At 43.9% G+C, this 23,754-nt stretch overlaps 2 protein-coding genes across 8 annotated transcripts in view; one reads left to right on the forward strand and one right to left on the reverse strand.

Annotated features, from left to right (window-relative positions):
* Positions 1-8,496: 8,496 nt before the first annotated feature.
* NDUFB11 (NADH:ubiquinone oxidoreductase subunit B11) lies at positions 8,497-10,771 on the reverse strand. The gene is made up of 3 exons (XM_082609387.1): positions 10,510-10,771; positions 8,879-9,009; positions 8,497-8,724 (listed from the first exon to the last, which is right to left on the reverse strand). The coding sequence occupies exons 1-3, from the start codon at positions 10,714-10,716 to the stop codon at positions 8,598-8,600; spliced, it is 465 nt and encodes a 154-aa protein (XP_082465513.1). The 5' UTR covers positions 10,717-10,771; the 3' UTR covers positions 8,497-8,597.
* A 318-nt stretch (positions 10,772-11,089) lies between these two features.
* Positions 11,090-23,754, forward strand: part of RBM10 (RNA binding motif protein 10) — a 29,315-nt gene continuing 16,650 nt past the window's right edge. For 4 of the 7 annotated variants that reach the window (XM_082609011.1, XM_082609014.1, XM_082609015.1 and 1 more), the window contains exons 1-2: positions 11,142-11,452; positions 13,298-13,439. In XM_082609011.1, coding sequence (XP_082465137.1) covers positions 11,383-11,452; positions 13,298-13,439 — 212 coding nt within the window. In that variant the 5' untranslated portion in view covers positions 11,142-11,382. Of the gene's footprint in view, positions 11,453-13,297; positions 13,440-23,754 lie in introns of all 7 variants that reach the window. The other 3 variants (XM_082609010.1, XM_082609009.1, XM_082609013.1) reach the window with 3 other exon arrangements.

The following is a 23,754-nucleotide window of genomic DNA, read 5'->3' on the forward strand; positions in this document are numbered from 1 at the left end:
TCCCCATTCCCGCCCCCTGCTCGCAGATGAGCGGCGGGTCCAGAGCCTGCGCTCACAAACAGGCTGGCTGGTCCATCCGTCCTCCACCCTCTCGCTCAGCACACCCAGAGCCCCAGGAGCAAGAGCTCTTGATTGGCCATCTGCTGCCCTTTCAGATGGAGAACCCATCCTCTAGAGGTGGCAAAGCTGCTGTGATGAACAGCTGATTAACCCAAGGGCTGTCACTGGCCCACAGATCTGTCACGACTGGCTCCACCTCTTCCCAGACATCTATTGACACGAAGACGGGCGTGCCTGCAAACAGGCTCTGCGCGCATCCCAGCTTCCCTCTGCTGGTCCTTTTAAGGTGTCCGGTTTGGAGCCCAGCCTCCACCAGGGAAGAGAGACCGTGGCGCAGTGTAGGTTTCCCAGACTGTAAAAGCGCAGAGGGAAAGGGTCCCTACGCAGCCGCATTCTGGAAAAACAAAAACCTGGGGGTGGGTCCAAAACACTTTTAAAGATTAACTCAGCGAGCTGCTTCTTTGGAGTTCTCACCTAGCGCTTAGGTATTGGCTTTCCTTCAGACTGCACGGGAAATTTTACTTGCATGTGTGCACGTCTGATTTTTTCAAAATATATTTAGACTTTCTGTAATTGTGTTTTCTGTAAGATTCTGTAATATGGTAATGGTGGTGAGTAATTCACTTACAACTCTAGTTTGAGTTGAAAAACAAAAGTAGTAAAAATAACCATAACTACAATACTCTTATTGGTTACACAATGTAAAAAATATATAAACTGTAACATCAAAAACCTAAATTGTGAGGAAAAGTGTAAAGTTTAGGAGTGCTATTGAAGTTATCAGCTAAAAATAGGGTGTTATAATTTCAAGATAATTTACATGAGCCTCATGGTAACCATAAGGGAAAAACCTGCAGTAATTACACAAAAGAACATGATAAAAAGTCAAAACATACTGATACTGAAAGAAATCAAAACACACAAAAAAGACAGCAGGATAAGAAATAAGGAACAATGGATCTACAAAAACAGCCAGAGAATAATGAAAATGGCAATAGTAAATCCTTACCTATCAATAATTACCTTAAATGTAAATAGATTAAATACTCTAATCAAAAGACATAGATAAAATAGATGAAAAAATACAAGACCCAACCATATGCTGCCTGCAAGAGACTCACTTTGGTCTTAAAGACACATATAGACTGAGAGTGAAGGGATGGGAAAAAGTAATTCAAGCAAATGGTCACACACACACACACACACACACACACACACACACACACACAAAGGCAAGTGTAACTATATATCAGACAAAATAGACTTTAAATTAAAAATGGTAGGGCTTCCCTGGTGGCGCAGTGGTTGAGAGTCTGCCTGCCGATGCAGGGGACATGGGTTCGTGCCCCAGGCTGGGAAGATCCCACATGCCACAGAGTGGCTAGGCCCGTGAGCCATGGCTGCTAAGCCTGCACGCCCAGAGCCTGTGCTCCACAATGGGAGAGGCCACAACAGTGAGAGGAACCCATACCACAAAAAAAAAAGGTAAATTTTATTAATCAAAAGCATTTTTCAGGGTCAGATCCCAAATGACCCCTCTGAGCTTGTTTTTTCAAAATGAATCTCCCCCCAAAGAGGCCACGTTTGTAGGGCAAGTGGAATTTTCTGAAAAAGGGAGAAAGTGGATTCTAGGTGAGAAAAATAGTGGCCCAGAGGTTGTTATGACTTAGAATCTTGGCAGAAGCAGAGGCTGGAAACTGTGTAAATAATGTTTTTCATTTAGATGGAATTTGTTCAAATACAGACACACACACACACACACACACACACACACACACACACACGCCAAACCTCGGTGTGACACCTGGCCCCAAACCACCATTCCTGCCTCGTCTTGATGGGTTTAGGGTTTTTGAAGATTTCCTCCATCTCCCCGTCCTCTCTCCTCTTTCTCCTCTTTCTCTCTCCCCCTCATTAAAATAACAACCTAGTTTATTTTTGTTTAATTGCTGGTAGCATGACCTCAATTACAAGGACAACACAACTAATGCAGTTTGTGTGTGCTGTGGAGGGAAAAAAACTCAAAAAGAAAAAAAAAACCTAGAGAATGAATAGTAAGGGGGATTGTACTTTTAAACGAGGGGAGTCCTCTTTGAGAAGTTGATGTTTAGCAAAACACTTGAAGGAGGTGAGGGAGTTGGAAACACGATAAAAGACAAGGCTACAGCATTTCAGGGCCCCAGTTCAGGTCCTCTAATTGACACCTCGTGGCTGCTCTTTTCCTAAAGTTCAGCTGAGACCCTGGATCCTCATTCTGACCCTGGCAGAGTTCCCCAAACTCTCTCTACCTTTGAGGCAACTGACTCCAAGAATCCTGCAGCTTTTCTGACAACTGCTACCTAAAGTACCTGACTGGCCTAAGTAATTTTTCAAACCTTGCCTACTGGAACCACAACTTTCAATACCACACCCTAAACCTCTCAGTAGTGTCTGCCAGGTTTCCAGAACCACCTTCCATACCGAGTCCACAATCTGAACATCCCCAAAACCATAGTTACCACAAGTTCATTTTATAAGGCACTTCCATGGCCACTACATTAATTAGTTAATGAGGATTCATTCATTCAACCAATATTTGCAAACACCTAATCTGTGGCAGACAGTGTTATAAGTACTCTCAGGTTAATCCTCTCAAGATCCTTAGGAGGTAGTTAATGTCATTAGCCCGAGTTGATAGAGGAGGAAAATGGGAATATAAGGTCACACATTGGATATGGAGAGGGCTGTGATTTGAACCCAGTCTGGTTCTAGAATCCATGCCCTTAACCCCTGTGACTGTCTTGCAATCATAGGTCTTGTTTCAAAGTTCTCTCTTCAGTTAGACACTTCCCTTAGGTCTTTCTTAAATGTCATCTCAGTGAGGCCTTTTCCATGGCCATTCTAGCTAAAATTTACACACACACACACACACACACTCACTATGCCCTTTCCTGTGTCATTTTTCTCCTTAACATTTATCACTATATTATACATTTTACTTATTTATCTAGCAATTATTACTCCAACTTGCTACTTGTTCTTTACATTTAATATCTGTGTCCTGCACTAGAAGTCAGCTGCAAGAGGGCAAGGATTTTCGCCTGTTTTATTTGCTGCTGTATCCCTTGTCACACGGTAGGCACTTGGTAAATATTTGTGGAATGAATGAAGGAACCCTTCCCTTGTGGAATGAAAGAATGAATAAGTGAGTGAATGAACCCTTCCAATGATGGCTGATTCCAGGCTGCCTTGCTTGGATCCTGGTTGGCCCTGGATTCACCCTCTGACTCCCATGCTTTTGACCGCAAGTGTATTGGCTCTGTTTACAAATGTTAACGTTTAAAATCAGAATTATACCAATTCAGATTAATTTCTATTGAGGAAGTTTGCCCTGGAGTTAATTCTGAGCCAATGTAAGTTCTTGTTCAATGCCGTACAGTGGCGAAGTTAACCCATAGCCAATTTTGTCCATTTTCACTTTTCTGAAATTGTTTTCAATGGGATGAATCATTTTTGGGTTAATCTTTACAGTGATAATTAGATCCACACATCAATATTCTTATCTGTGTCATATTTCAGCAATAATAGCTTTGCCCCTGATATCTCCTTGCCCTCACGCTGCTCCTTGAACAGCTCAGGCACATTCTTGCTTCGGGGACTGCACTGGTTGTTCCCTCTGCCAGGAATGCTCTTGCATCTGTAGTTCATCTCTTTCTTTCTTCACATGTTTTTCCACAAAAAAAAAAATCACCTTTCAACAAGGCCTAAGCAGACTACCCTATTCAAATACAATCTTCTCCCATCCTGCACTCCTGATCCCCCTTACTGCTGTTATTTATTTTTTTATTGAGATATAACTGCTTTACAATGTTTCAGGTATACAGCAAAGTGATTCAGTTATATATATATATATACTTATATTTATATATATATATATACACATATGTATACATATATACGTATGTATATATTTCAGGTTCTTTTCCATTATAGGTTATTACAAGATATTGAATATAGTTCCCTGTGCTATACAGTAGGTCCTTGTTGTTTATCTATTTTATATATTGTAGTGCATATCTAATCCCAAACTCCTAATTTATCCCTCCCCCGCCTTTATTTTATTTTATTTTATTTTTACGGTACTCGGGCTTCTCACCGCTGTGGCCTCTCCCATTGCGGAGCACAGGCTCCGGACGCGCAGGCTCAGCAGCCATGGCTCACGGGCCCAGCCGCTCCGCGGCATGTGGGATCTTCCCGGACTGGGGCACGAACCCGTGTCCCCTGCATCGGCAGGCAGACTCTTAACCACTGCGCCACCAGGGAAGCCCCCCGCATTTATTTTTAATTTAATGCATACTTATCACCTCCCAATACACAAATATAATGTAATTTATTGTCCTGTTTATTGTCTGTCTCCCTCTGCTAGAATAAAACTCCACAAGGGCAGGAAGTTTTGAATCTTTTGTTCCTGCTGTATCCCCACTGCCTATAATAGTGCCTGGCACCCAGTAGGCACTCAATAAATATTTGTTGAATGAATAGCTCCTGTTCTTCTGAGCTTTATTTATGGCAACTTTTCACCAAGTCTAATATTTCAGGATTGCAGTTTGCAGGTTCATGTTTGGTTGAGAGCATTGGTTCTGTTTTCCCTTAACACATTTTAAAGTTCACGGTTTTAGCTGTTGTCAGTTTGTTCTGCAGTGATTATGTCTATCAGTAATAGTCATTGTGAACCCGGTAAGATATTTTGTTTTTATTTCCTGGGTAATCCAGGAGAAAAACTGTATGCAATCCCCTTAGACAGTCCAGAATTGTCTGGGATGGGCTTTGCTAAGCTGGGTTTTCAGTCAGCTTCTGGTCAACTTTGTGTAGTGTGTAAAATCTGAACTCCTTCCAACAAGGACCTGCTGTCTAGCACAGGAAACTGTATTCAATATCTTGTCGTAATGTATAATGGAAAAGAATCTGAAAAAATATATAACTGAATCACTTTGCTGTACACCTGAAACTAACACAACATTGTAAATCAACTATACTTCAATTTTTTAAAAAAATCTAAACTCCTTCTAACCATGGCCCATGGGGCCCTACAGATCTGGCCCATGACCATCTCTATAACCTTGTCTCTAACCACTCTTTTGCTGGATGATTCCAGTGATTCTAGTAAGCACAATATTCCAGCCATACTTGCTTTCTGGCAGAATTTATCTCATCTGTTGGTTTCCATGCTTGTTTATCCTCTGTCTCACCCACGGCCTTGAGGTAAAGTCCATGAGGACAGAGACTGTCTTAGTTTGGGTCCTTCCAGAAGCTGACCCTGAGACAAAGATTGAAGTCAGGTAGTTTATCTAGGATGTGATTCCAGGAAGCACCTGTCAGGCAGCGGGGAAGTGAGGAAGTGAGACAAAGAAGGGAGGGCAGCCGATGAAGAGTGTTATTAAATGACTTAGTGCTGTGGGCAACTGGGACTTGTTCCCACTGCGGAGTTCTGGAGGCCAGTGGAGAACACACACCTCGGGGATGTCCCATCTGAGGGGCAAGGGGGCAGGGGTACTTATCTACTAGCTCTCGTCAGTCATTGGCTGAGGGCTGCTGCCAGGAGGTGTTCATTTCCTGACCCCTCCAGCCTGCCAAGCCCAGAGGCAGAATGGCCTTATGCAGCTTGAGAGGAAGCCCTCCAGCCAAGAGATGCAGACCCTGGCAGTTGGCAGTTGGCCAGCACACACCGGAGCAGTGAGGGAGCTGACAGTGTCTGCCACAGGGACTGTGACTGTCTTGTTCACTGGGCCTTGCACATAGTACGTGCTCTATTAGACTGAAAGATGAAGCTGGTTCGTACCTGTTATTTTGCCAGAGCAAAGCTGGACCCCATACATCAAGGTTCAAATACCCTTGGGGCCAAACAGTATGGTGAAAACATTGAGTGTAAGGTCTCTGACCACTCACACTGGCCTCCACTCCCACCCTGGGAAATTCCTGAGGACAGGGATCCTGGTATCTGTCATGCCTGGCACTGTCAGGGTTTGACACATAGTAGGCACTCAACTCCCACTCCTTCATCCCAACGTGGTCCTTAAAATGTCAGTCAGTCACCAGAATGGCTACAATGAAAAAGATGGGGAGTGCTGAGTGATGCTGAGGATTCACCACTGGGGAAGTGTAGATTGGAGAATTGGCATGATTTACAAAGCTGATCATATGTCTACTCCCATGATTTAGCAATTCCATTCTTAGGTATAGGCCCAAGAGAAATGAGTGCATATATCCATCAAAAGATATATACAAGAATGTTCACAGAAGAATTATTCTTAATAGCCCCAAATAGAAAACTACCCAAATGCCCATCAACAGTGGAATCGATGAAGTGTGGTCTATTCATGGCAATGTAAGAGAATACAGCAGTGAGGATGGGCAAACTACTAGTTACATAACGTGGATCCATCTCACAAACATCATGAGATTGAACGTTGTTAGAATTCCAGAGAGTGATTACCCTTGGGGGAGGTGGGTGGACTTGAAGGGAGCACATTCTCTCTCTGGACCTGGGTGCTGGTCATATGGGTGTGTCTAGTTTGTAAAAAGTATATGAGCGTTGTAAACTTACGGTGTGTACACTTTTCTGTATGTACATTTTAATTTAATGGTTTAAGAAGAGGTGGCCAGTGTGGCTGGGGCCCATGAAGGAGAGGAAAGGTTGCTGTCAGAAAGGGGGCAAGGACATGAATTTTAGGATTTGGTCTAAGTGCAGCTTCTTGTTTGACCAGAATGGAGGTTTCTTGAGAGCCTGAGAGTTTGATGAGGAGGCGGGGTGGGGGGTGGGGCGGAGGGGGCGATCAGAAATGCTCTTCCTCAGGGGCTGTAAGCCTGAAGGGCATTGATGGTAGGGAATGGCACCTATACCAGAGGTAACGATACCAATGTGTTGCAGCACATACTGTACCAATCCCTGCTCTAAGTGAACAGATATACCGAAATACCTGCCCTCGTGGAGCTTACATCCTGGTGGGGGCTAGTGGGGGGACATATTCTCTGGGCCAAGGGTAGCTATGGCTGCAACAGGCTACTATCATTATTATTATGGGGGTATTCCCCCCATATACTCAGGTACTCGGTGGCTGGGATAACACGCCCCTTTCAGTCCCTGTAACTGTCGGCTGGAGAGTGGAGAGTGCTCCCTTTACACATTAGTACTCTGCTTTGGAGCTGCCCTCGAGTTGGGAGACTGGATCCACAAGGAAGCATTCAGGGAGTGACACTGCTCACTTCCAGGAAGGTTCACCTGGACGGCGCTCCCACCTTAGCCTCATACAAGTGAACTAGGACTCCTCCTGACTCAGAAGCTAGGGTTAGGGGCATCACCTGTAGTGGTGGGTCCATCACGCCAGATGTTCTTCCGGTAGCCAGTGACTGGGGGCTCCTGCACTCTCCGACACCCCAGGCAGGGACATGCACAGAGATGGTAGTAATGAGCATGTGATATGGGAATCTCAAAGTGTGAGCTGTGGAAGGGGGCCACAGGGGAGAGGGCAGAGATGCCAGGGGCACGAAGGGGAGCCCAGATGCCCAGAGTTAACGGGGATCTAGGAGAGACTCCCTGGAAAGAAACAAAGACAGAGCCAGAGCAAGTGTCCAACTCCATCTGCCAGATCCAGAGAGACGGAGACAGAGAGAGCCTGAGAATGAACCCCTGACGCAAGGACATGGCCTATTCCCAGAGAAAAAGAATGGGGGATGGGGTGGGCAGTGGAGAGAGGCTTGCTGCTCGAAAGAGAGACACAGAAAGACAGAGAGAGAGATAAGGGGGCAGGGAGAGAAACAGACACACACGCACACACACAGAGATGTGCATCTTGAGTTAGAGACCATCCAGATTGGGGCAGAGGGGAAGCGAGAGGCATCCAGACTCACCAAGACACAAGACAGAGGCAGAAACCCCAGAGCTGAGAGAAACAGAGAAGAAGGCAGGGAGGGAGACAAACACTCATCCTCAGCAATAGAAAAGCCCTGCTCTGACCCACCACCCTCAATCCCTGGTCACCCCGGCCCTTCTTCCAACATAGGCGGTCCCAGTGTGGTAGGTTTTTTCTAAATACGGCTGCCGTCAATTTCTTCTCATATGCTACACCTTGATCCAGAGAAGGCCTGAGCCACCACATAAAAAGCCCAGGCTATTCTGCTGGAGAGAGAGGCCACATAGAAGACTCAAGTACCAAACATGGGAATACAGAAGCCATCTTGGACGTCCAGCCCAAGCCACCCAAGACCCCAAGAAGGACCACCTAGTTGAGCCTGGTCAACCACAGGACCATGAAAGGTAATAGTAAATTGTCGTTTTAAGCCACTGAGCTTCAGGGTGTTTGTCACATGGCAACAGATAACCAGAATACCCAGCAAAGGCTTTTAAAGCCTGACATCCCACTCCCACATCCCCCTTACAACAAAAGTAACACCAGCCAGTCACAGTTTCAGTCCCTTTAATTAGGTGCTCTGAAGAGAGGGCAGAATGGCAGACAAGGGGTGGAGAAGGTGGTGCTTCTTAAGCCCCTTTCAGTAACCGGTCAGTCCTCATCCTCTGACAGCTGGATCTTGCTGGGGTCGAAGCAGTTGGAGTCCATGATGGGGAGGCCATTGGCCTCTCGGTATTTTACAAGCCTCTCAGCTTCCCGACGGGCCCACTCCTGCATCCTGGAGGCAGCAGCGTGGGGGTAGACGTGAGGGAGCCTCAATGGACACCAATCCCCATCTTAGCTCCCCAAGGACAGGATTTCTGGCAGTCTCCTTCAATCTCCACCCCTGCTTCTGCCCCGACCCGTCCCACTCTCTTTGACACCCCATGCACCTGTAGTCAGGCAGATAAGCCACAAAGGTGCTGCCAAGGACCAAGATGATGGAGAAGCCAAAGAAGAAGATGACCCGCATGTTCCAGAGGTCCACAGCAGGGTCCCTGTCATAACCGTGGGAGTCTGGGTTCTATGGCAAAGAGAAGAAGAGGTCAATGAGGGCTTCCTGCTGCTCCACAAAGCCTTATGCTGGCACTGCATAACCTGGTCTCCAATTTCACCTTGGACCAATCTCCCCTCCCTCCCTAAATTCCTCTCTATTCTTAGGACTTGTCAAGCTCCTTCCCACCACAGGGCCTTTGCACCTGCTGTTCCCTCCGCCTGGAAAGCCTTTCCCCCAGATCTAGTCGTGGCTGGATCTGTCTCCTCATTCAAGGTTTTGGCTTCATCTTCACTCCCCTTAGGAGGCACTCCCTAGTCACCTTATCTATTAAGTTGAACTATAGAAAACTGCCATTTTTACAGGTCAAAAATGGCTCAACCTATTAACTCCCTACCCCCAAGTCACTCTCCATCCTCTTACCTTGCTTAACTTTCTAGCATTTACTAGTTTAACAAAGTAGCATATCCTCCAAATCCTCTGATCACATCATCTTATATTATTGATTACATACTCTATATTACTGTTTTCTGACATTCTACATGTTTATTTTCAGTATTCTCCACTACCGCGTAAGCTCTGTGAAAGCAAGGGCTTTATCTGATTTCCATACTGCTGAATCCCTAAGCACCCTGAACTTAACCTGGCATTACAGTAGGCCCTCAATACATAGTTACAGAATGAATGAATAAATGAATAAGCATCCTATATATCCCAGCCCGTCAACCAGAGATTAGTATTAATGAAGTACCTATTATATGCCAGGCCTTTTCACAAGCACAAACTGCACAATATCCCAGTGAAGTGGAAAGTGGCAAGAATAATTAACACCTTCTGATGGTGAGTACTTACTAAGTGCCACCTGCTGTTTTGAGCATTTTGACTCATTTAGTTACACGAGGCAGGTGTACTGTAGTATTTTATTTACTTAGAAGGTGTCCTAACACTTCCCCCATCTTACATAGAAATTGAGGCACCAAGGGGTTTAGCTACTTGCCCAAGGTCACTGCCTGTATTCCAACCCAGGCGTTCTGATTTCAGTCTCTGATATCGGTATAGCACAGCAGACCTGGCTCCACCACACATTCAGTTATGTGAGCTTGGACAAGTCACTTAACATCTTTATGCTTCAGTTTCCTCATCTGTAGAATGGGTACACTAATACTACCTACCTCGAAATAAGGCTGTTATGAGGATTAAATGAGTTAATATCTCTAAAGTGTTTCAAACACCTGAGCAAGCACTATATCAGTGTTTAGTATTACTGTTGTTATATTGCTTCAAATGTGTTTTGAGCAATGTCCACTTCAGGGTTGATATCTGTCTGCAAAATAAGGCCGATCTCGCCTCTGGCCCTGAACCCGAAGGTGATCGGGGGACAAAGGAGGAAAACAAGCTAGGCAAAATTCCCAAATCTTCGAGGATTTCGCCAGCTGCGCAATCTTCAGCCGACTAAGAACGTCCTCTACGGCGCCCCATCCGCCGGTCCCCGATTGACCCTTCCGGCGTCCCGTTTCCCCTCCCTCTCACCTTCTCGTAGAGGTTTTCGTCCTCGGGATCTGGGTCCTCCTGCCAGCGTAAAGTCGGTTCCGGCGGCCGCTTTCCCGCCACAGCGGACGGGGCGATCACAGCCCTGGAGGAGCTGGATTCCCAGCGGACACGGGCAGCCGGGAGCCCTCGCCTCGCCGCCACCGCCAAAAGGCGGCGGCCGCACAAACCTAACATCCCGGCCGCCATGACAGATCGTTCTGCAGTTTCTCGGGGGCGGGGACGGAAATGTGACTGCGCAGCTGCACCTGGTCCGAGCGCGAGAATTGTCGCTCCGCCCCCGCCGCACTAAATAGGTCCCGAGCTGAGAAAATAAATGTAGCACTTGTGTAGATTCCGTTCCAACCAATCGCACAGAGAGCTCCCTCGCCCTCTTGCGAGAAGGGCGGAGCTTCCGTTGGTCTTTCATCTTAGAAGGAAGCCAAGCTTTCTTAAAAGCGCCTCGCCGGATTGGCCAATTGCTGCTCCTTTTCTCGACTTGTGGGCGTACACACGGGGAGCGGGGAGGTGGCGTACACTTGCCAATGAGAGCAAGCCGGGGCTGGCCGTTGGCGGACGGCGACCAATAGACTGGGCAGGCCAGAGCCCGCTCCCTTAGTAGGTGGATGGTGGTCGAAGCGCCGGCTCCCTTCTTGTCGTCGCCATTTTGTGCTGGTGATCGCGGCCGGCTGGGAGTGGGCGGCAGTGGGTTTCCAGGGGAGGGTAGCGCGCCTCGCGCTTCTCCCCTCCCTCCCTCCCTCCTCCGCCCTTCCCCCCCTCCTCCGCCCTTCCGCCCCTAGCCTCGGACTTGGTAGCTGCGCGGATCGGCTCCGGCTGAGCTGGGAGAGTTGGAGGAGGTGGCGGCGGGCCGAGGTGATGTCCGAGAGCCCTCCCTTGACAGCCCGGGCCGAGAAGGTGAGCGTCGACGCTGATCGTGGGGGCGGAGGTAAGGGGCCCGGGTGGGGGACGGGGTGCGTAGAGGAGGCGGGAGGGCGGACTGCGGGCGGCGGGTCTGGGCTTCGCGAAGAACCGATCGATGCTTGCACGCTGAGCCGGGGAGGGGGTGTCTTTTTGTTTTTTGTTTTTCTCCTTTAGAGAGCAGAGGCGCGTGCGCGATTGGGACACTGGATGGGTGCACGCGGGTTGGGGGAAGGGAGGGACGAATGGGAGTGGGCTACTGTGGCACAGTGTGTCTGCGACGCCGAACTTTATCCGTGGGAGGCGGGTGTCTGCGACTTTGCTTTTTATTCGTGGAAGTGTGCTCTCTGCTCTCGTGTGTGACTTTGGTACTTACCTACCCATGGGGAACTGTTTTGTGGCTCTGGTCCTTATTCTTGGGTGGGGGAGGAGGGAGAACGTCGGTATGACTCGGGTCTCTATCCTCGGAGTGTGTGTCTAACCCTGGTCCTTATCCATGGGGAGGGGTCCTTATCCATAGAAAGTCTTCTTACGATTGGCCCTAATCCACTTACTGGGTGGGGGCGGGGAGTGCAAGGAACGTGTGTAAGGCTTATTTCCCTTTCTTTTTTGGGGGGGGGGTTCGTATCTGTTACTCTGACGCTCATCCTGTGAAAGGGGGCCTCAGTGTGTGATTATGGCCCGTGTTGATTGTGGGTTCCTGTCTGTGATTTTGGCCCGTAGTTATTCGGGGCTCGAGTCTGTGACTTTGGTCCCTATCTGTTGTGGATACCAGTGTATGACTCTGGCCCCTTTTCCAGATCTACTGAGGGTTTTGTCTCTGGCTCTCATCTACTGGGGCCCCTGGTTGTGATTCTAACTCTTACCCATCTGGGAGCAGGTAACTCTGGTTCCCTGTGGCTTGAAGAGGAAGAGAAGATTGGTGTGAGTGTATACAAGGAGGAAAGGTGTGGTGGCAACCTAGTGTTGGGCAGGTGCTGTTAACGCCTGGCTTTGCCTGATTCTTGTTTAGAGGGTGGGGCCTGAAGATTCTGAGATACTTCGTGGTGACCCCTGGCCCGGTCACATGGCTCTCAGGCCTTCCTTCGTTCTCACCGCAGCCCTGAGGGTTGCGGGAAGGGACTGCCCTTCCATCCCAGCAGAGTAACAGCGGTTCAAAACAGGCTCCGAAAGGGCTCCTTATTACGTCTGAATAACTTGGGCCCGGAGCCCTGGGGAGGGAGCCGCCTTGGGGGACCTGGCTGTGCATAAGAGACAGGGCTCAGGGCTGAGCCAGTTGCCCTGTGAGGGCCAAAACTGTGTTGGCTGGGAGCCTAGGGAGGCGGCAGCTGTCTCATTGCCAAGTTACCCCTTCGCCCCCTGAGCCTTTCGTGGTCTCCTGCTGTCTCATAGTGGGCAGCCAGCGTCTTCTTGGGAGGATGAAATGGCACCTGAGGGCTCATGGAAGAAGCCTGGTGGGTGCCTGGGACTCCCGTTGTGAAGTCTCGCCTCCATGCCTCATGTGCCTGATCTCAGACAAGCCATCCAGCACTTAGAGCCCCCCTGGGCAGGTAGCTCCGGGCTTGACTTGTCTCCCAGTCTCAGATGGCAAAGCCCTGATCACAGAATTGGTGGCACCACCGGGTCTCTGCAAGATGCTGTCTGCTGAAGGCCATGCTGTTTCTAGGGCGGCCGGCTGTAGCCTCACGTTTGTAGGGAAACGTAGCAGCAGGCCAAATAGGGACTGCCTTCCTGCTCTGGTCCACAGGAGCGCTAGGAGTTGGGAAACAGCGTCGCTGGGCTCAGGGACAGCAGAAAGCCTTCACAATAAGCGTTTCTCAAGGAGGCCCTCTCTGCCCCAACTGCCTTGACCCCTTCCTTCTGCTCTCTCCAGAGTCCCTGCAGGAGGCATCACCCAGGCTGGCAGATCATGGTGGCAGCAGCGGGGGTGGCTGGGAAGTGAAACGGAGCCAGCGGCTGAGGAGGGGCCCCAGCAGCCCCCGCAGGCCCTATCAGGACATGGAGTATGAAAGACGGTGAGTTACCTGCTCCCACCTTTACCAAGCAACCTAGGCTTGTCCCTGTGTGAGAGTTGATCCAGGAAAGTGCTAGGAGAGGGCTTTTGTGCAGAAAACAACAACACCACCAAAAAACAGCGCAGCAGATGATTCGTTTCTTTTCAGCAGACATTTTTACTTGGCACTTGTGAGCCAGGACCTGTGCTAGGCTCTGGGAGTGCATTGGTGAATTGAGACAAATAAGGTTGTAGCCTTCTCCTTACTTAGGGTCTCACAAGGGAGACCACACAGTTTACAGGTCATTCATTACAAAACAGCTTGATAGGTGCCATGTTTGGTTGCAGGGTGGGAAGGGATCAAGAGAAAGGGAGGAATGGAGACTGATGCCTACGTTTCCAGTTTGGATGACCCAGATAGGTATATGGTGCCATTCACCAAGGTGTGGACAGCCACTGCAGGAGGAGAGGCAGAGGTGCATGACAGATGAGCAGTGGGTGGGTTGTAAGTGCTGTGGATTCTCAGGAGAGAGGTGTGGGCTGTAGCTTTGGGTTTGAGGGATGGAGAGGAGTGGTGCCTTCAGAGTCAGGAATTTGTCCAGAAAATGTATGGGGCAAGCCAGGTCAGATAGTATTACTCAGCGCTGCATTTTTAAGATTTAGGATTCAGGGACAGGGTGGGCTGAAGTTGGTGTGATACTTGTCTTGGAATGGGACACTCTTATACAGTTATTTTTAAACTCTGGTACGAACAAAAAACAGTTGGGACACTTGGTGAAATACAGAGATCCTGGGCCATTCCCTTACCATACGGGTGGATCACCTCTAACGAAGATGATTTACTCCTGACATTTAAAGATTGTAGAGGAAAGTAGACCTAATTGTCCCAGAGAGCCTCTATTAAGAGTCAGTAGATTTATGAAAAGTCAGGGAGGAAATAATTTTTTTAATGTCTTACAAAGGGTTTCTGCTACCACTACCTTTTCAAAAATATAGAATTATAATATTTTGTTTTCTGAAAAGCGATGAGCCCAAACTTGAGATGTGGTCATCCTCTAGTGTTATTCAGCCTTGACTTTCTTTCAGAATGTCTTTTGAAAGGCATTCGATTTTGGATGGTACTCACTGGAAGAGCCCTGTGGCAGTTTCTGAGTTTGAGTAGGTAAGATACTTGCCTCAGACTTTATTACCATATAAAGCCACTGGCTTTCTTTTGGCTTTTAAAGGACCTCAAGTGCAGAGGTTTGAGTTAATCATACTTTTCCAGTTCAAGGTACATTTCTATCATAGGTTGGTACAAGACCTTCTCTTGCCATATTTATTTTTTCCTTTTTTATTTCCAATACCCATAGCTGTAGGCAGCTGCTCTGTTGTGTTTGAAATGTATCCTTCTAAAATATGTACTGTTGTTTCGAGTGTGTGTGTTTTCAATTTACACAAATGGAAGAATATTACAGTCTTCATTCTGTTTCCTGGACTTTGTATTACTCAGCCCTGCATTTTTAAGATCTGTCTGTATTGCCATGTGTATGTTAGTGCTTTGCTTCTAGTTGGTCCCAAAGACACCATGGGGTGTGCCTACTGCCTTTTACTTAATGATTGCCTCAAGGATGGATACCTGTTTTTAATTTTGGTGTGCTGAAATTCATCACTTTTTTGTCCTATAACCTGTCCTTTCAGAATCTTCTCTATTCCTATCTCTGGGTCACAAAGATTGTTCTCACTCTATAGTTTTACCTTTTGCATTCACATCTTTAAATCCATCTAGAGGCCACTTTTGAATATGTTATAATGTAGGTTCTGGTTTTATTTTCCTCCATATAGTGGGCAGTTTTCCCAGTACAGCCCCCCAGATACTCCATTCTTTCTTTATTGATTTGCAGTACCTCATCTCATTTTAAGTTTCCTCATGTACATGGATCTGCCTTGAGTGATCCGATTTGTTTCATTGGTCTATTTGTTATTCTGGTGCAGAACCCTACTGTTTTTCTTACTGTGGCCTTATAGAATGTCTTAATAGCTCCTACTTTGATCTTATTTTTCAAAGTTGATTGAGTCATTTTGGAGCTTTATATAAAAAACTTATCAAGTCCTTCAAAAAGTTCAAGAATTTTGATTGAGATTGCATTGAATTTATATATTAATTTGGGGAGAATTGTCAGTTTTGTAAGTAGTCATCTCATCCTCTGAAACAGGTCACAAAGATCTATAAAATTTAAAGGACATAAAAATCTGAATAAACCAAAATGCAGGTCTTTGGTATTCCTTTTTTTTAAATTGATGTATAATTGATGTATAATATTATATAAGTTTCAGGTGTGCAGCACAGTGATACAGTTTTTAAAGATTATATATTCCATTCATAGTTATTATAAAATACTGGCTATATTCCCTACGTTGTACAATCTATCCTTATAGCTTATTTATTTTATACATAATAGTTTGTACCTCTTAATGCCCTACTCCTATCTTGTCCCTCCCCCCTTCCTTTTCCCCACTGGTAACCACTAGTTCTCTAATCTGTGAATTTGTTTCTGTTTTGTTATATTCATTAGTTTGTTTTAAGTTTTAGATTCCACATATAAGTGATATACAGAATTTATCTTTCTCTGACTTACTTCATTTAGCATTAATACCCTCCAAGTCCATCCATGTTGCAAATGGCAAAATTTCATTCTTCTTTATGGTGGAGTAGTATTCCATTGTATATATGTACCACATCTTCTTTAGCCATTTATCTGTTGATGCACACTTAAGTTGCTTCCATATCTTGGCAGTTGTAAATAATGCTGCTCTGAACATTGGGGTACATGTATCTTTTTGAATTAGTGTTTGCATTTTTTTCAGATATATACCCAGGAGTGGACTATTTTTAGTTTTTTGAGATGCCTTCATACTGTTTTCCACAGTCGCTGCACCAGTTTACATTCCCACCAACAGTGTACGAGGGTCCCCTTTTCTCCACATCCTCACCAACATTTGTTGTCTGTGTTCTTTTTGATGATAGCCATTCTGACAGGTGTGAGGTGATACCTCATTGTGGTTTTAATTTGCATTTCTCTGATGATTAACGATGTTGAACATCTTTTCATGTGCCTCTTGGCCATCTGTATGTCTTCTTTGGAAAAATGTCTATTCAGGTCTTCTGTCCATTTGTAAGTTGGGTTTGTTTGTTTCTGTTTGTTTGTTTGATATTAGTTGTATGAGCTGTTTATATATTTTGGATATTAACCCCTTATTGGTCATATAATTTGCAAATATTTTCTTCCATTCAGTCGGTCGTTTTGTTTTGTTGATGGTTTTCTTTGCTGTGCAAAAGCTTTTAAGTTTAATCTGGTCGTGTATTGTTTGTTAAAGTAATTCCTAGGTGCTTCAGTAGTCTTTATTCGCATCTCGTCTTTTTATTTTCCAAGCTGGTATTTACTGGGGTAGAGGAAAGCTGTTGGTTTTTGTAAGTTATCTTATCTCTGCTGTGTTCCATTGTTATCTCTACTCATTCATTGTTGGCTTTGATGGTCTTTCTAAGTAGTTAGCCATGTTGTATACAAACCAATCCTGGCTTTTCTTATTTCTTTTTCCTCACTTATAGCACTGACCAGGACTTTTGATACCATGTTAAATAGTATCCGTGATGCTGATTAAGATTCATTTTAGTTAAGAATCACAAGTATAGATTCATTTTGGCAGGTTGTAACTGAAAATCCAAAGAATAATGGCTTAAACACTATAGTTTATTTTCTTTCCCATAAAGGATATCTGCAGACAGACAGTCAATCCAGGCCTGATAGGCAACCCCTTTTGCTTAACCATCAAGTGTGATGTATACTGTAGGCTTTTAGAATATAGTCTTTAATAAATCAAGAAAGTTCTCTAATTTTAGTTTGCTAAGACTGAACAGAAATGAGTATTGAACTTCATAATTACGTGATTTTTTTCCTCCTTTTGTCCATCAACTTCATAAATTGCATTCAATTGCATCCTTGATATTATTGAGATATACCCTCCTTGATCATGGTATGTATGTGTATGTTTATAACTTCTCATTTTGAAAAAACTTCAGATTTACAAAAAAAAAAATTGCAAGTACAACGAACTCCCTTAATCCTCTACCCAGAACCACTAATTGTAAACATTTTGCCAACATTTGCTTTACCTACCTACAAGCCTACTCCTTCCTCCTTCCCCCTCTTTTTTTCTCCCCTCTCCCTTTTCTCCTCCCCTCTCCCTTTTCTCCTCCCCTCTCCCTTCCCCTCTTCCTTCTCCCTTCCCTCTACCCCTCCTCCACTTTCTATACATAACATTTTTTTTCTGACTCATTTGAGTTAGTGGCAGACATGACCGGTAAGTACTACAGCATGTTTGTTCCACTTTCTCTTTCATAATCACAGGATGCTTATCAATATCAAGAAATTTAACATTGATACAATACTTTTGTCTTAAAGTCTATATTCACATATCATCAGTTCTTCCAAAAATGTCTTTTATAGCTGTTTTTCCCTAATCCAGTATCCAATCCAAGATCACACATCACATTGAGCTACTTTGTTTTTTAGTCTCCTTTAATCTGGAATAGTTACTCAGTCTTTGTCTTTTATGAACTTGATGTTTAAAGAGTACATGTCGGTTGTTTTGTAGATGTTTCTCAATTTGTTTTTCTAATGTTTACTCATGAATTTTTGGAAGAAAAATTATTTAAATAATGTTGTGTATACTTTTAAAACACTGTTACATTTGATTAGATAATTGTTTTATTTAGGATATTTGCATCTGTGTCCATCAGTGATGGGGTCCTATAATTTCCTTTTCTGGTGTTTATCTGGCATTGAATCAAGATGGCCTCATGACATGAATTGGGCATCTTTTGCTATTTCTCTCTTTATTGGAGGAACTCATGTAAGACTTATCTGTCCCTTGAAAGTTTGGTAAAGCTCACCTTTAAAGGGGCCTGGGTTTTTCATTGTCATTTTGTCTACTTCTGCCAATTATGGCATTTTATGTTATACTCATTTTGTGGAGATCCTCTTATATTATGATTCAGTCCAGCTTCCTAGAAATGTATTGTGAATGGGGACTACCTTTGGAAGGTATTTAGTCAAAGTGCTCTCTGGCCAATGAAAAGTATCCCTTACTATCCAAATCTTTTCCCTTCCTGAGTTTAGATAGCAAGAGTTCAATATCCAAATTTATTTGGTTTAGATGCTGAGTGTCAGTTCAAGATTTCATCTGAACATTTATTCAACTCTATTCAGTGTTTTTGGTTTTTATTTTATTTTATTTTATTTGGCTGTGTTGGGTCTTTGTTGCTGTGTGGGGGCTTCCTCTAGTTGTGGCGAGCGGGGGCTACTCTTCGTTGCGGTGCACGGGATTCTCATTGCAGTGGCTTCTCTTGTTGAGGAGCACCGGCTCTAGGTGCGCAGACTTCAGTAGTTGTGGCACGCGGGCTTAGTAGTTGCAGCGCATAGGCTTAGTTGCTCCATGGCATGTGGGATCTTCGTGGACCAGGGCTCGAACCCGTGTCCCCTGCATTGGCAGGCAGATTCTTAACCACTGCACCACCAGAGAAGTCCCCAAATCTGTTCAGTTCTTATATTCTGATAACTAGAGTACAAATATCGAGGGATACCTACATTAAGCAACAATGAAAAACATTGTACATATCAAAAACCTTAAAAATACTCATATCTCTCACACCAGCCACTTCTTGTCTAGGCATTTATCATTAAGGAAACAATTTGGGTTCTAAGCCAAGCTCACAAGGACAGAGACTTCATTTTGTTCACAGCAGTATCCTCAGCACCTAGAATAGCACCTGACACATAGCAAATGTTACATTACTATTTGTTGAATGAATAAATGAATGAACAATTTTGAAAAATTGCAAACCAACTGAAATGTCTGGAAACATTTTATTTTTCCCATTTGTTAATTACCTTTTAGCTTTTTGGGGGGTTTCCAGTATTTTATTATGAAATTTCAAGCATATAGCAAAGTTGAAAAATTTTACAGTGAACACCTCTATATCCATCCACTGGATTCTACCATTAACATTTTACCATATTTGTTTTATCACATGTTTATTTGTTTATGGTATTTTTTATACTCTAGATATTTAAAATTTTTTATGAAGCCAGATTTATCTTTTTTCTTAATTTTATGACTTCTGGGTTATGCCTTACTTATAAAGATCTTCCCCATTCTTGAGGTAATCAGTTTTTTCTTACATTTTCTTTCTAATATTTTTAAGGTGTCTATTCAGGGACTTAAATTTTTGATCCATCTAGAATTTACTTGGTGTAAGAAATGAGGTAGATAAACAACTTTATTTTCTTAAAGGTCAACAAACTTTTTCTGTAAAGGACCTGATAGTAAATATTTTTTGGCATCGAAGACCATACAGACTGTCACAACCAGTCTGCGGAAGGCAACCACAGACAATATGTAAATGAACGGGTATAGCTGTGTTCAAGAAAACTTTATTTAGGTGACTGAATTTGGCCCCCTGGCTGTGGTTTAGCAATTCCTGAGCTAGACAGTTATCACAACTAGTATTTATTGACTAATCCATTTTCTCCTTGTTCATTTGAAATGCAACCTTGGGCTGATTCTAAATTTCCATATGTGTGTTTGTATGCTATGAACTCTATTTGATTTTGCCTATCTGTCCATTTGTGTTTCAATTGCTCCATCTTTATAATATGTTTTAATATTTGGTGGGGTTCCTCTCTCCATCATTAGTCTTTTTTTAAACAGAATTTTCCTGACTCTTCTCTAAGTTGTTTCTTGTCCTTCGCTGTTATAAACATTGTTGCATTGAGAATACTGTTTCTGTATATGTGCAAGTGTATCAGTACATTAAATTCCTAGAAGGTGAATTGGGGGGGTCAGAGAGTATATAGATTTTTAGTTTTGCCAGCTATTGACAAATTCCCCTCCATGAGGATTGTTCCATTTTCACTCCTACTACCAATATGAGAGTGCCTATTTCCCATACAGCCTTACCAACAGTTTGTTGTCAAACATTTGGACTTTTGCAGATTTGTTGAGTTAAAAACATTTGATCACAGATCTTCCTTACAGAAGAATTCCAAATAGTATATGTAGATACTCCCGACTCTAGGAAGTAGAGCTTAATTTTCCTCCTCTTGAGTGTGGGCTGATCTTAGTGACTCGCTTCTAAATAGAGTGTAAAGGAAAAAGAAACTTTACAGCGGAGAAACCTGGCAGACCCCACCATAACCAGATGATCAAGTTCAGCGTCGCCAGTGGTAAGTCACGTTGATAGCATGCCCCTGAGATCTGATGTGATCAGAAGGGCACCTCTATTGCATTCTTCAAAAAACCATAACTGACCAGTATGCTTCAAAATTGTGTCAAGGTCATAAAAAAACAAGGCAAGACTGAGAAACTTTCACAGGCCAGAGGAGACTAAGGGGGCATGATGACTAAATGCAATGTGGTATCTTGGATTAGATCCTGGAACAGAAAGGGGATAGTAGTGGAAAAACTGGTGAAATGCTAATGAAGTCTACAGTTGAGTTAACTTTTTAGTTCTGGCAAATGCACCATGGTTCTCTTTGCATTAGGAGAAACTGGGTGAAAGGTATATGAGAATTGTATTATCTTTGAACTTTTCTGTAAATCTAAAATTATCATTTCTTAAAAATAAGTTTGACTTTATCAAATTAGAAACTTTTATACATCAAAGAATGCTATTCAAAAGAATGAAAAGACATCCCACAGAATGGGAGAATGTGTTTGCAAATCATATATCTGATAAGGGATTAACACCCAGGATGTATAAAGAACTCCTACAAGAGCAACAGAAAAACCTAATTCAAAAATGGGCAAAAGACTTCAATAGACATTTCTCCAAAGAAGATGTATAATTGGCCAATAAGCACATGAAAAATGCAAAATAACAAGTGTTAATGAGGATGTGGAGAAATTGGAAGCTTTGTGCATTGCTGGTAGGAATGTATAATGGTACAGCTACTATGGAACACTGTTTGGCAGTTCCTCAAAAAATCAGTTACCATAGGATTCAGCAATTCCACTCCTGGGTGTGTACCCAAAAGAACTGAAAGCAGGGACTCAAACAGATACTTGTACACCAGTGTTCATAGCAGCATTGTTCACAGTATCCAAAACAACCAGTAGGTGGAAACAACCCAGGTGTCCATCAACAGATGTGGTATATACCATACATACATATATGGCCATAAAAATAAATGAAATTCTGATGCATTCTACAACATGAACCTTGAAAACATTCTGCTAAATGAGATAAGCCAGACACAAAGGGACAAATGTTATATGAGTCCATTTGTATGAGGTACCTAGAATAGGCAAACTCATAGAGACAGAAAGTAGAGTAGAGGTTGCCAGGTGGTGTGGGGAATTATTGTTTAATTAGAGTACAGAGTTTCTGTTTGGGGTGATGAAAAGGTTCTAGAAATAGATAGTGGTGATGACTGTACAACATTTTGAGTGTACTTTGTGCCACTGAGTTGTACACTTTCAAATGGTAAAGTCCTTGGGCTTCCCTGGTGGCGCAGTGGTTAAGAATCCGCCTGCCAGATCGGTGCTTTGTGACCACCTGGAGGAGTGGGATAGGGAGGGTGGGAGGGAGGGAGACGCAAGAGGGGAGGGATATGGGAACAGATGTATATGTATAACTGATTCACTTTGTTATAAAGTAGAAACTAACACACCATTGTAAAGCAATTATACTCCAATAAAGTTGTAAAAAAAATAAAAATAAATAAATAAAAAAAAAAGAATCCGCCTGCCAATGCAGGGGACACAGGTTCGAGCCCTGGTCCAGGAAGATCCCACATGCCATGGAGCAACTAAGCCCGTGCACCACGACTACTGAGCCTGCACTCGAGAACCCACGTACCGCATCTACTGAAGCCTACACACTCCAGAGCCTGCGCTCCACTACAAGAGAAGCCCGCGCACCGCAACGAAGAGTAGCCCCCACTCACCACAACTAGAGAAAGCCCGCGTGCAGCAACGAAGACCCAACACAGCCAAAAATAGTAAATAAATAAAAATAAAAATAATTATTTTTTAAAAATGGTAAAGTTCTTGTTATATATATTTTATCACAATAAAAATGATTTAGGAAAAATATACAAAAATAAATTTTAAGTGTTATAAAAATGACCTATCCAGTATAGTTTTAATTGTCATCTTTCATTATGAGTGAGATAGAGCATCTTTTCAAATATAAACCATCTGTACAGTTGACCCTTGAACAACACAGGTTTGAACTGCCTAGGTCCACTGATACACAGATTCTTTTCAATAGTAAATAGTACAATGCTACAGGATCCATGGTTGGTTGAATCTGAGCATGTGGAGGAACCACAGATACAGAGGCCTGACTATAAGTTATACTCGGATTTTCAACTGAGCAGAGGGTCGGTGCCCCTAACCCCCGCATTGTTCAAGGGTCAACTGTATTATTTTCTGTGAATTCAGTTCCCTTTTTTTCCCCTTATATTTTCCCTGTTTATTGTTTGTCTTGACTTTACTTGTGATGGTTTTTGTTTTTTCCAAGGAGAAATGTTTTATTTTTATGTAGTCAGATTTAATAGTCTTTTCTTCTGTGGCTTCTGGATTTGGGTCACAGTTTTCCCCATTTCAGGATTATCAAAAAATTATCTCGTGGGCTTCCCTGGTGGCGCAGTGGTTGAGAGTCCGCCTGCCGATGCAGGGGACACGGGTTCGTGCCCCGGTCCAGGAAGATCCCACATGCCGCGGAGCGGCTGGGCCCATGAGCCATGGCCGCTGAGCCTGCACGTCCGGAGCTTGTGCTCCGCCACGGGAGAGGCCACAACAGTGAGAGGCCCGCGTACCGCAAAAAAAAAAAAAAACAAAAACAAAAACTGTCTCGTGTTTTATTCTTCTTTTCCTCTGTGGTTTCATTTCTTCCATTTAAATCTTTGACCCATTTCAAATGTATCCTGGCTTATATGTGTGAAGTATAGTCATAAGATCTTGCACATGTCTAGGTATTTAACCTTTTTGATGCAGTGATACTTGGGATCTTCCTATTTCTAAACAGTGGCTCTCTGAACACAAGCACAATTTTTATTTCTGCGTATTAATTTTGAACCCAGCATCTTTACTGATTTATCTTATTATTTATAATCATTTCTCAGTTGATTCTCTTAGGCTTAGGCAGATACATCCTCATATCATCTACAAGTAATGGTAATTTTACCTTTTCCTTTCCAGCTTTTAATCTTTTTTTTCCTTTGTTTAATTGCTTAATAGCGAGTATCTTAGAATAATGTTAATAATGGTGTTGATAATGGATATTCTAGTAT

This window comes from Mesoplodon mirus, assembly GCF_964341445.2.
Source record: "Mesoplodon mirus genome assembly, chromosome: X".
NCBI classification, from domain to species: domain Eukaryota; kingdom Metazoa; phylum Chordata; class Mammalia; order Artiodactyla; family Ziphiidae; genus Mesoplodon; species Mesoplodon mirus.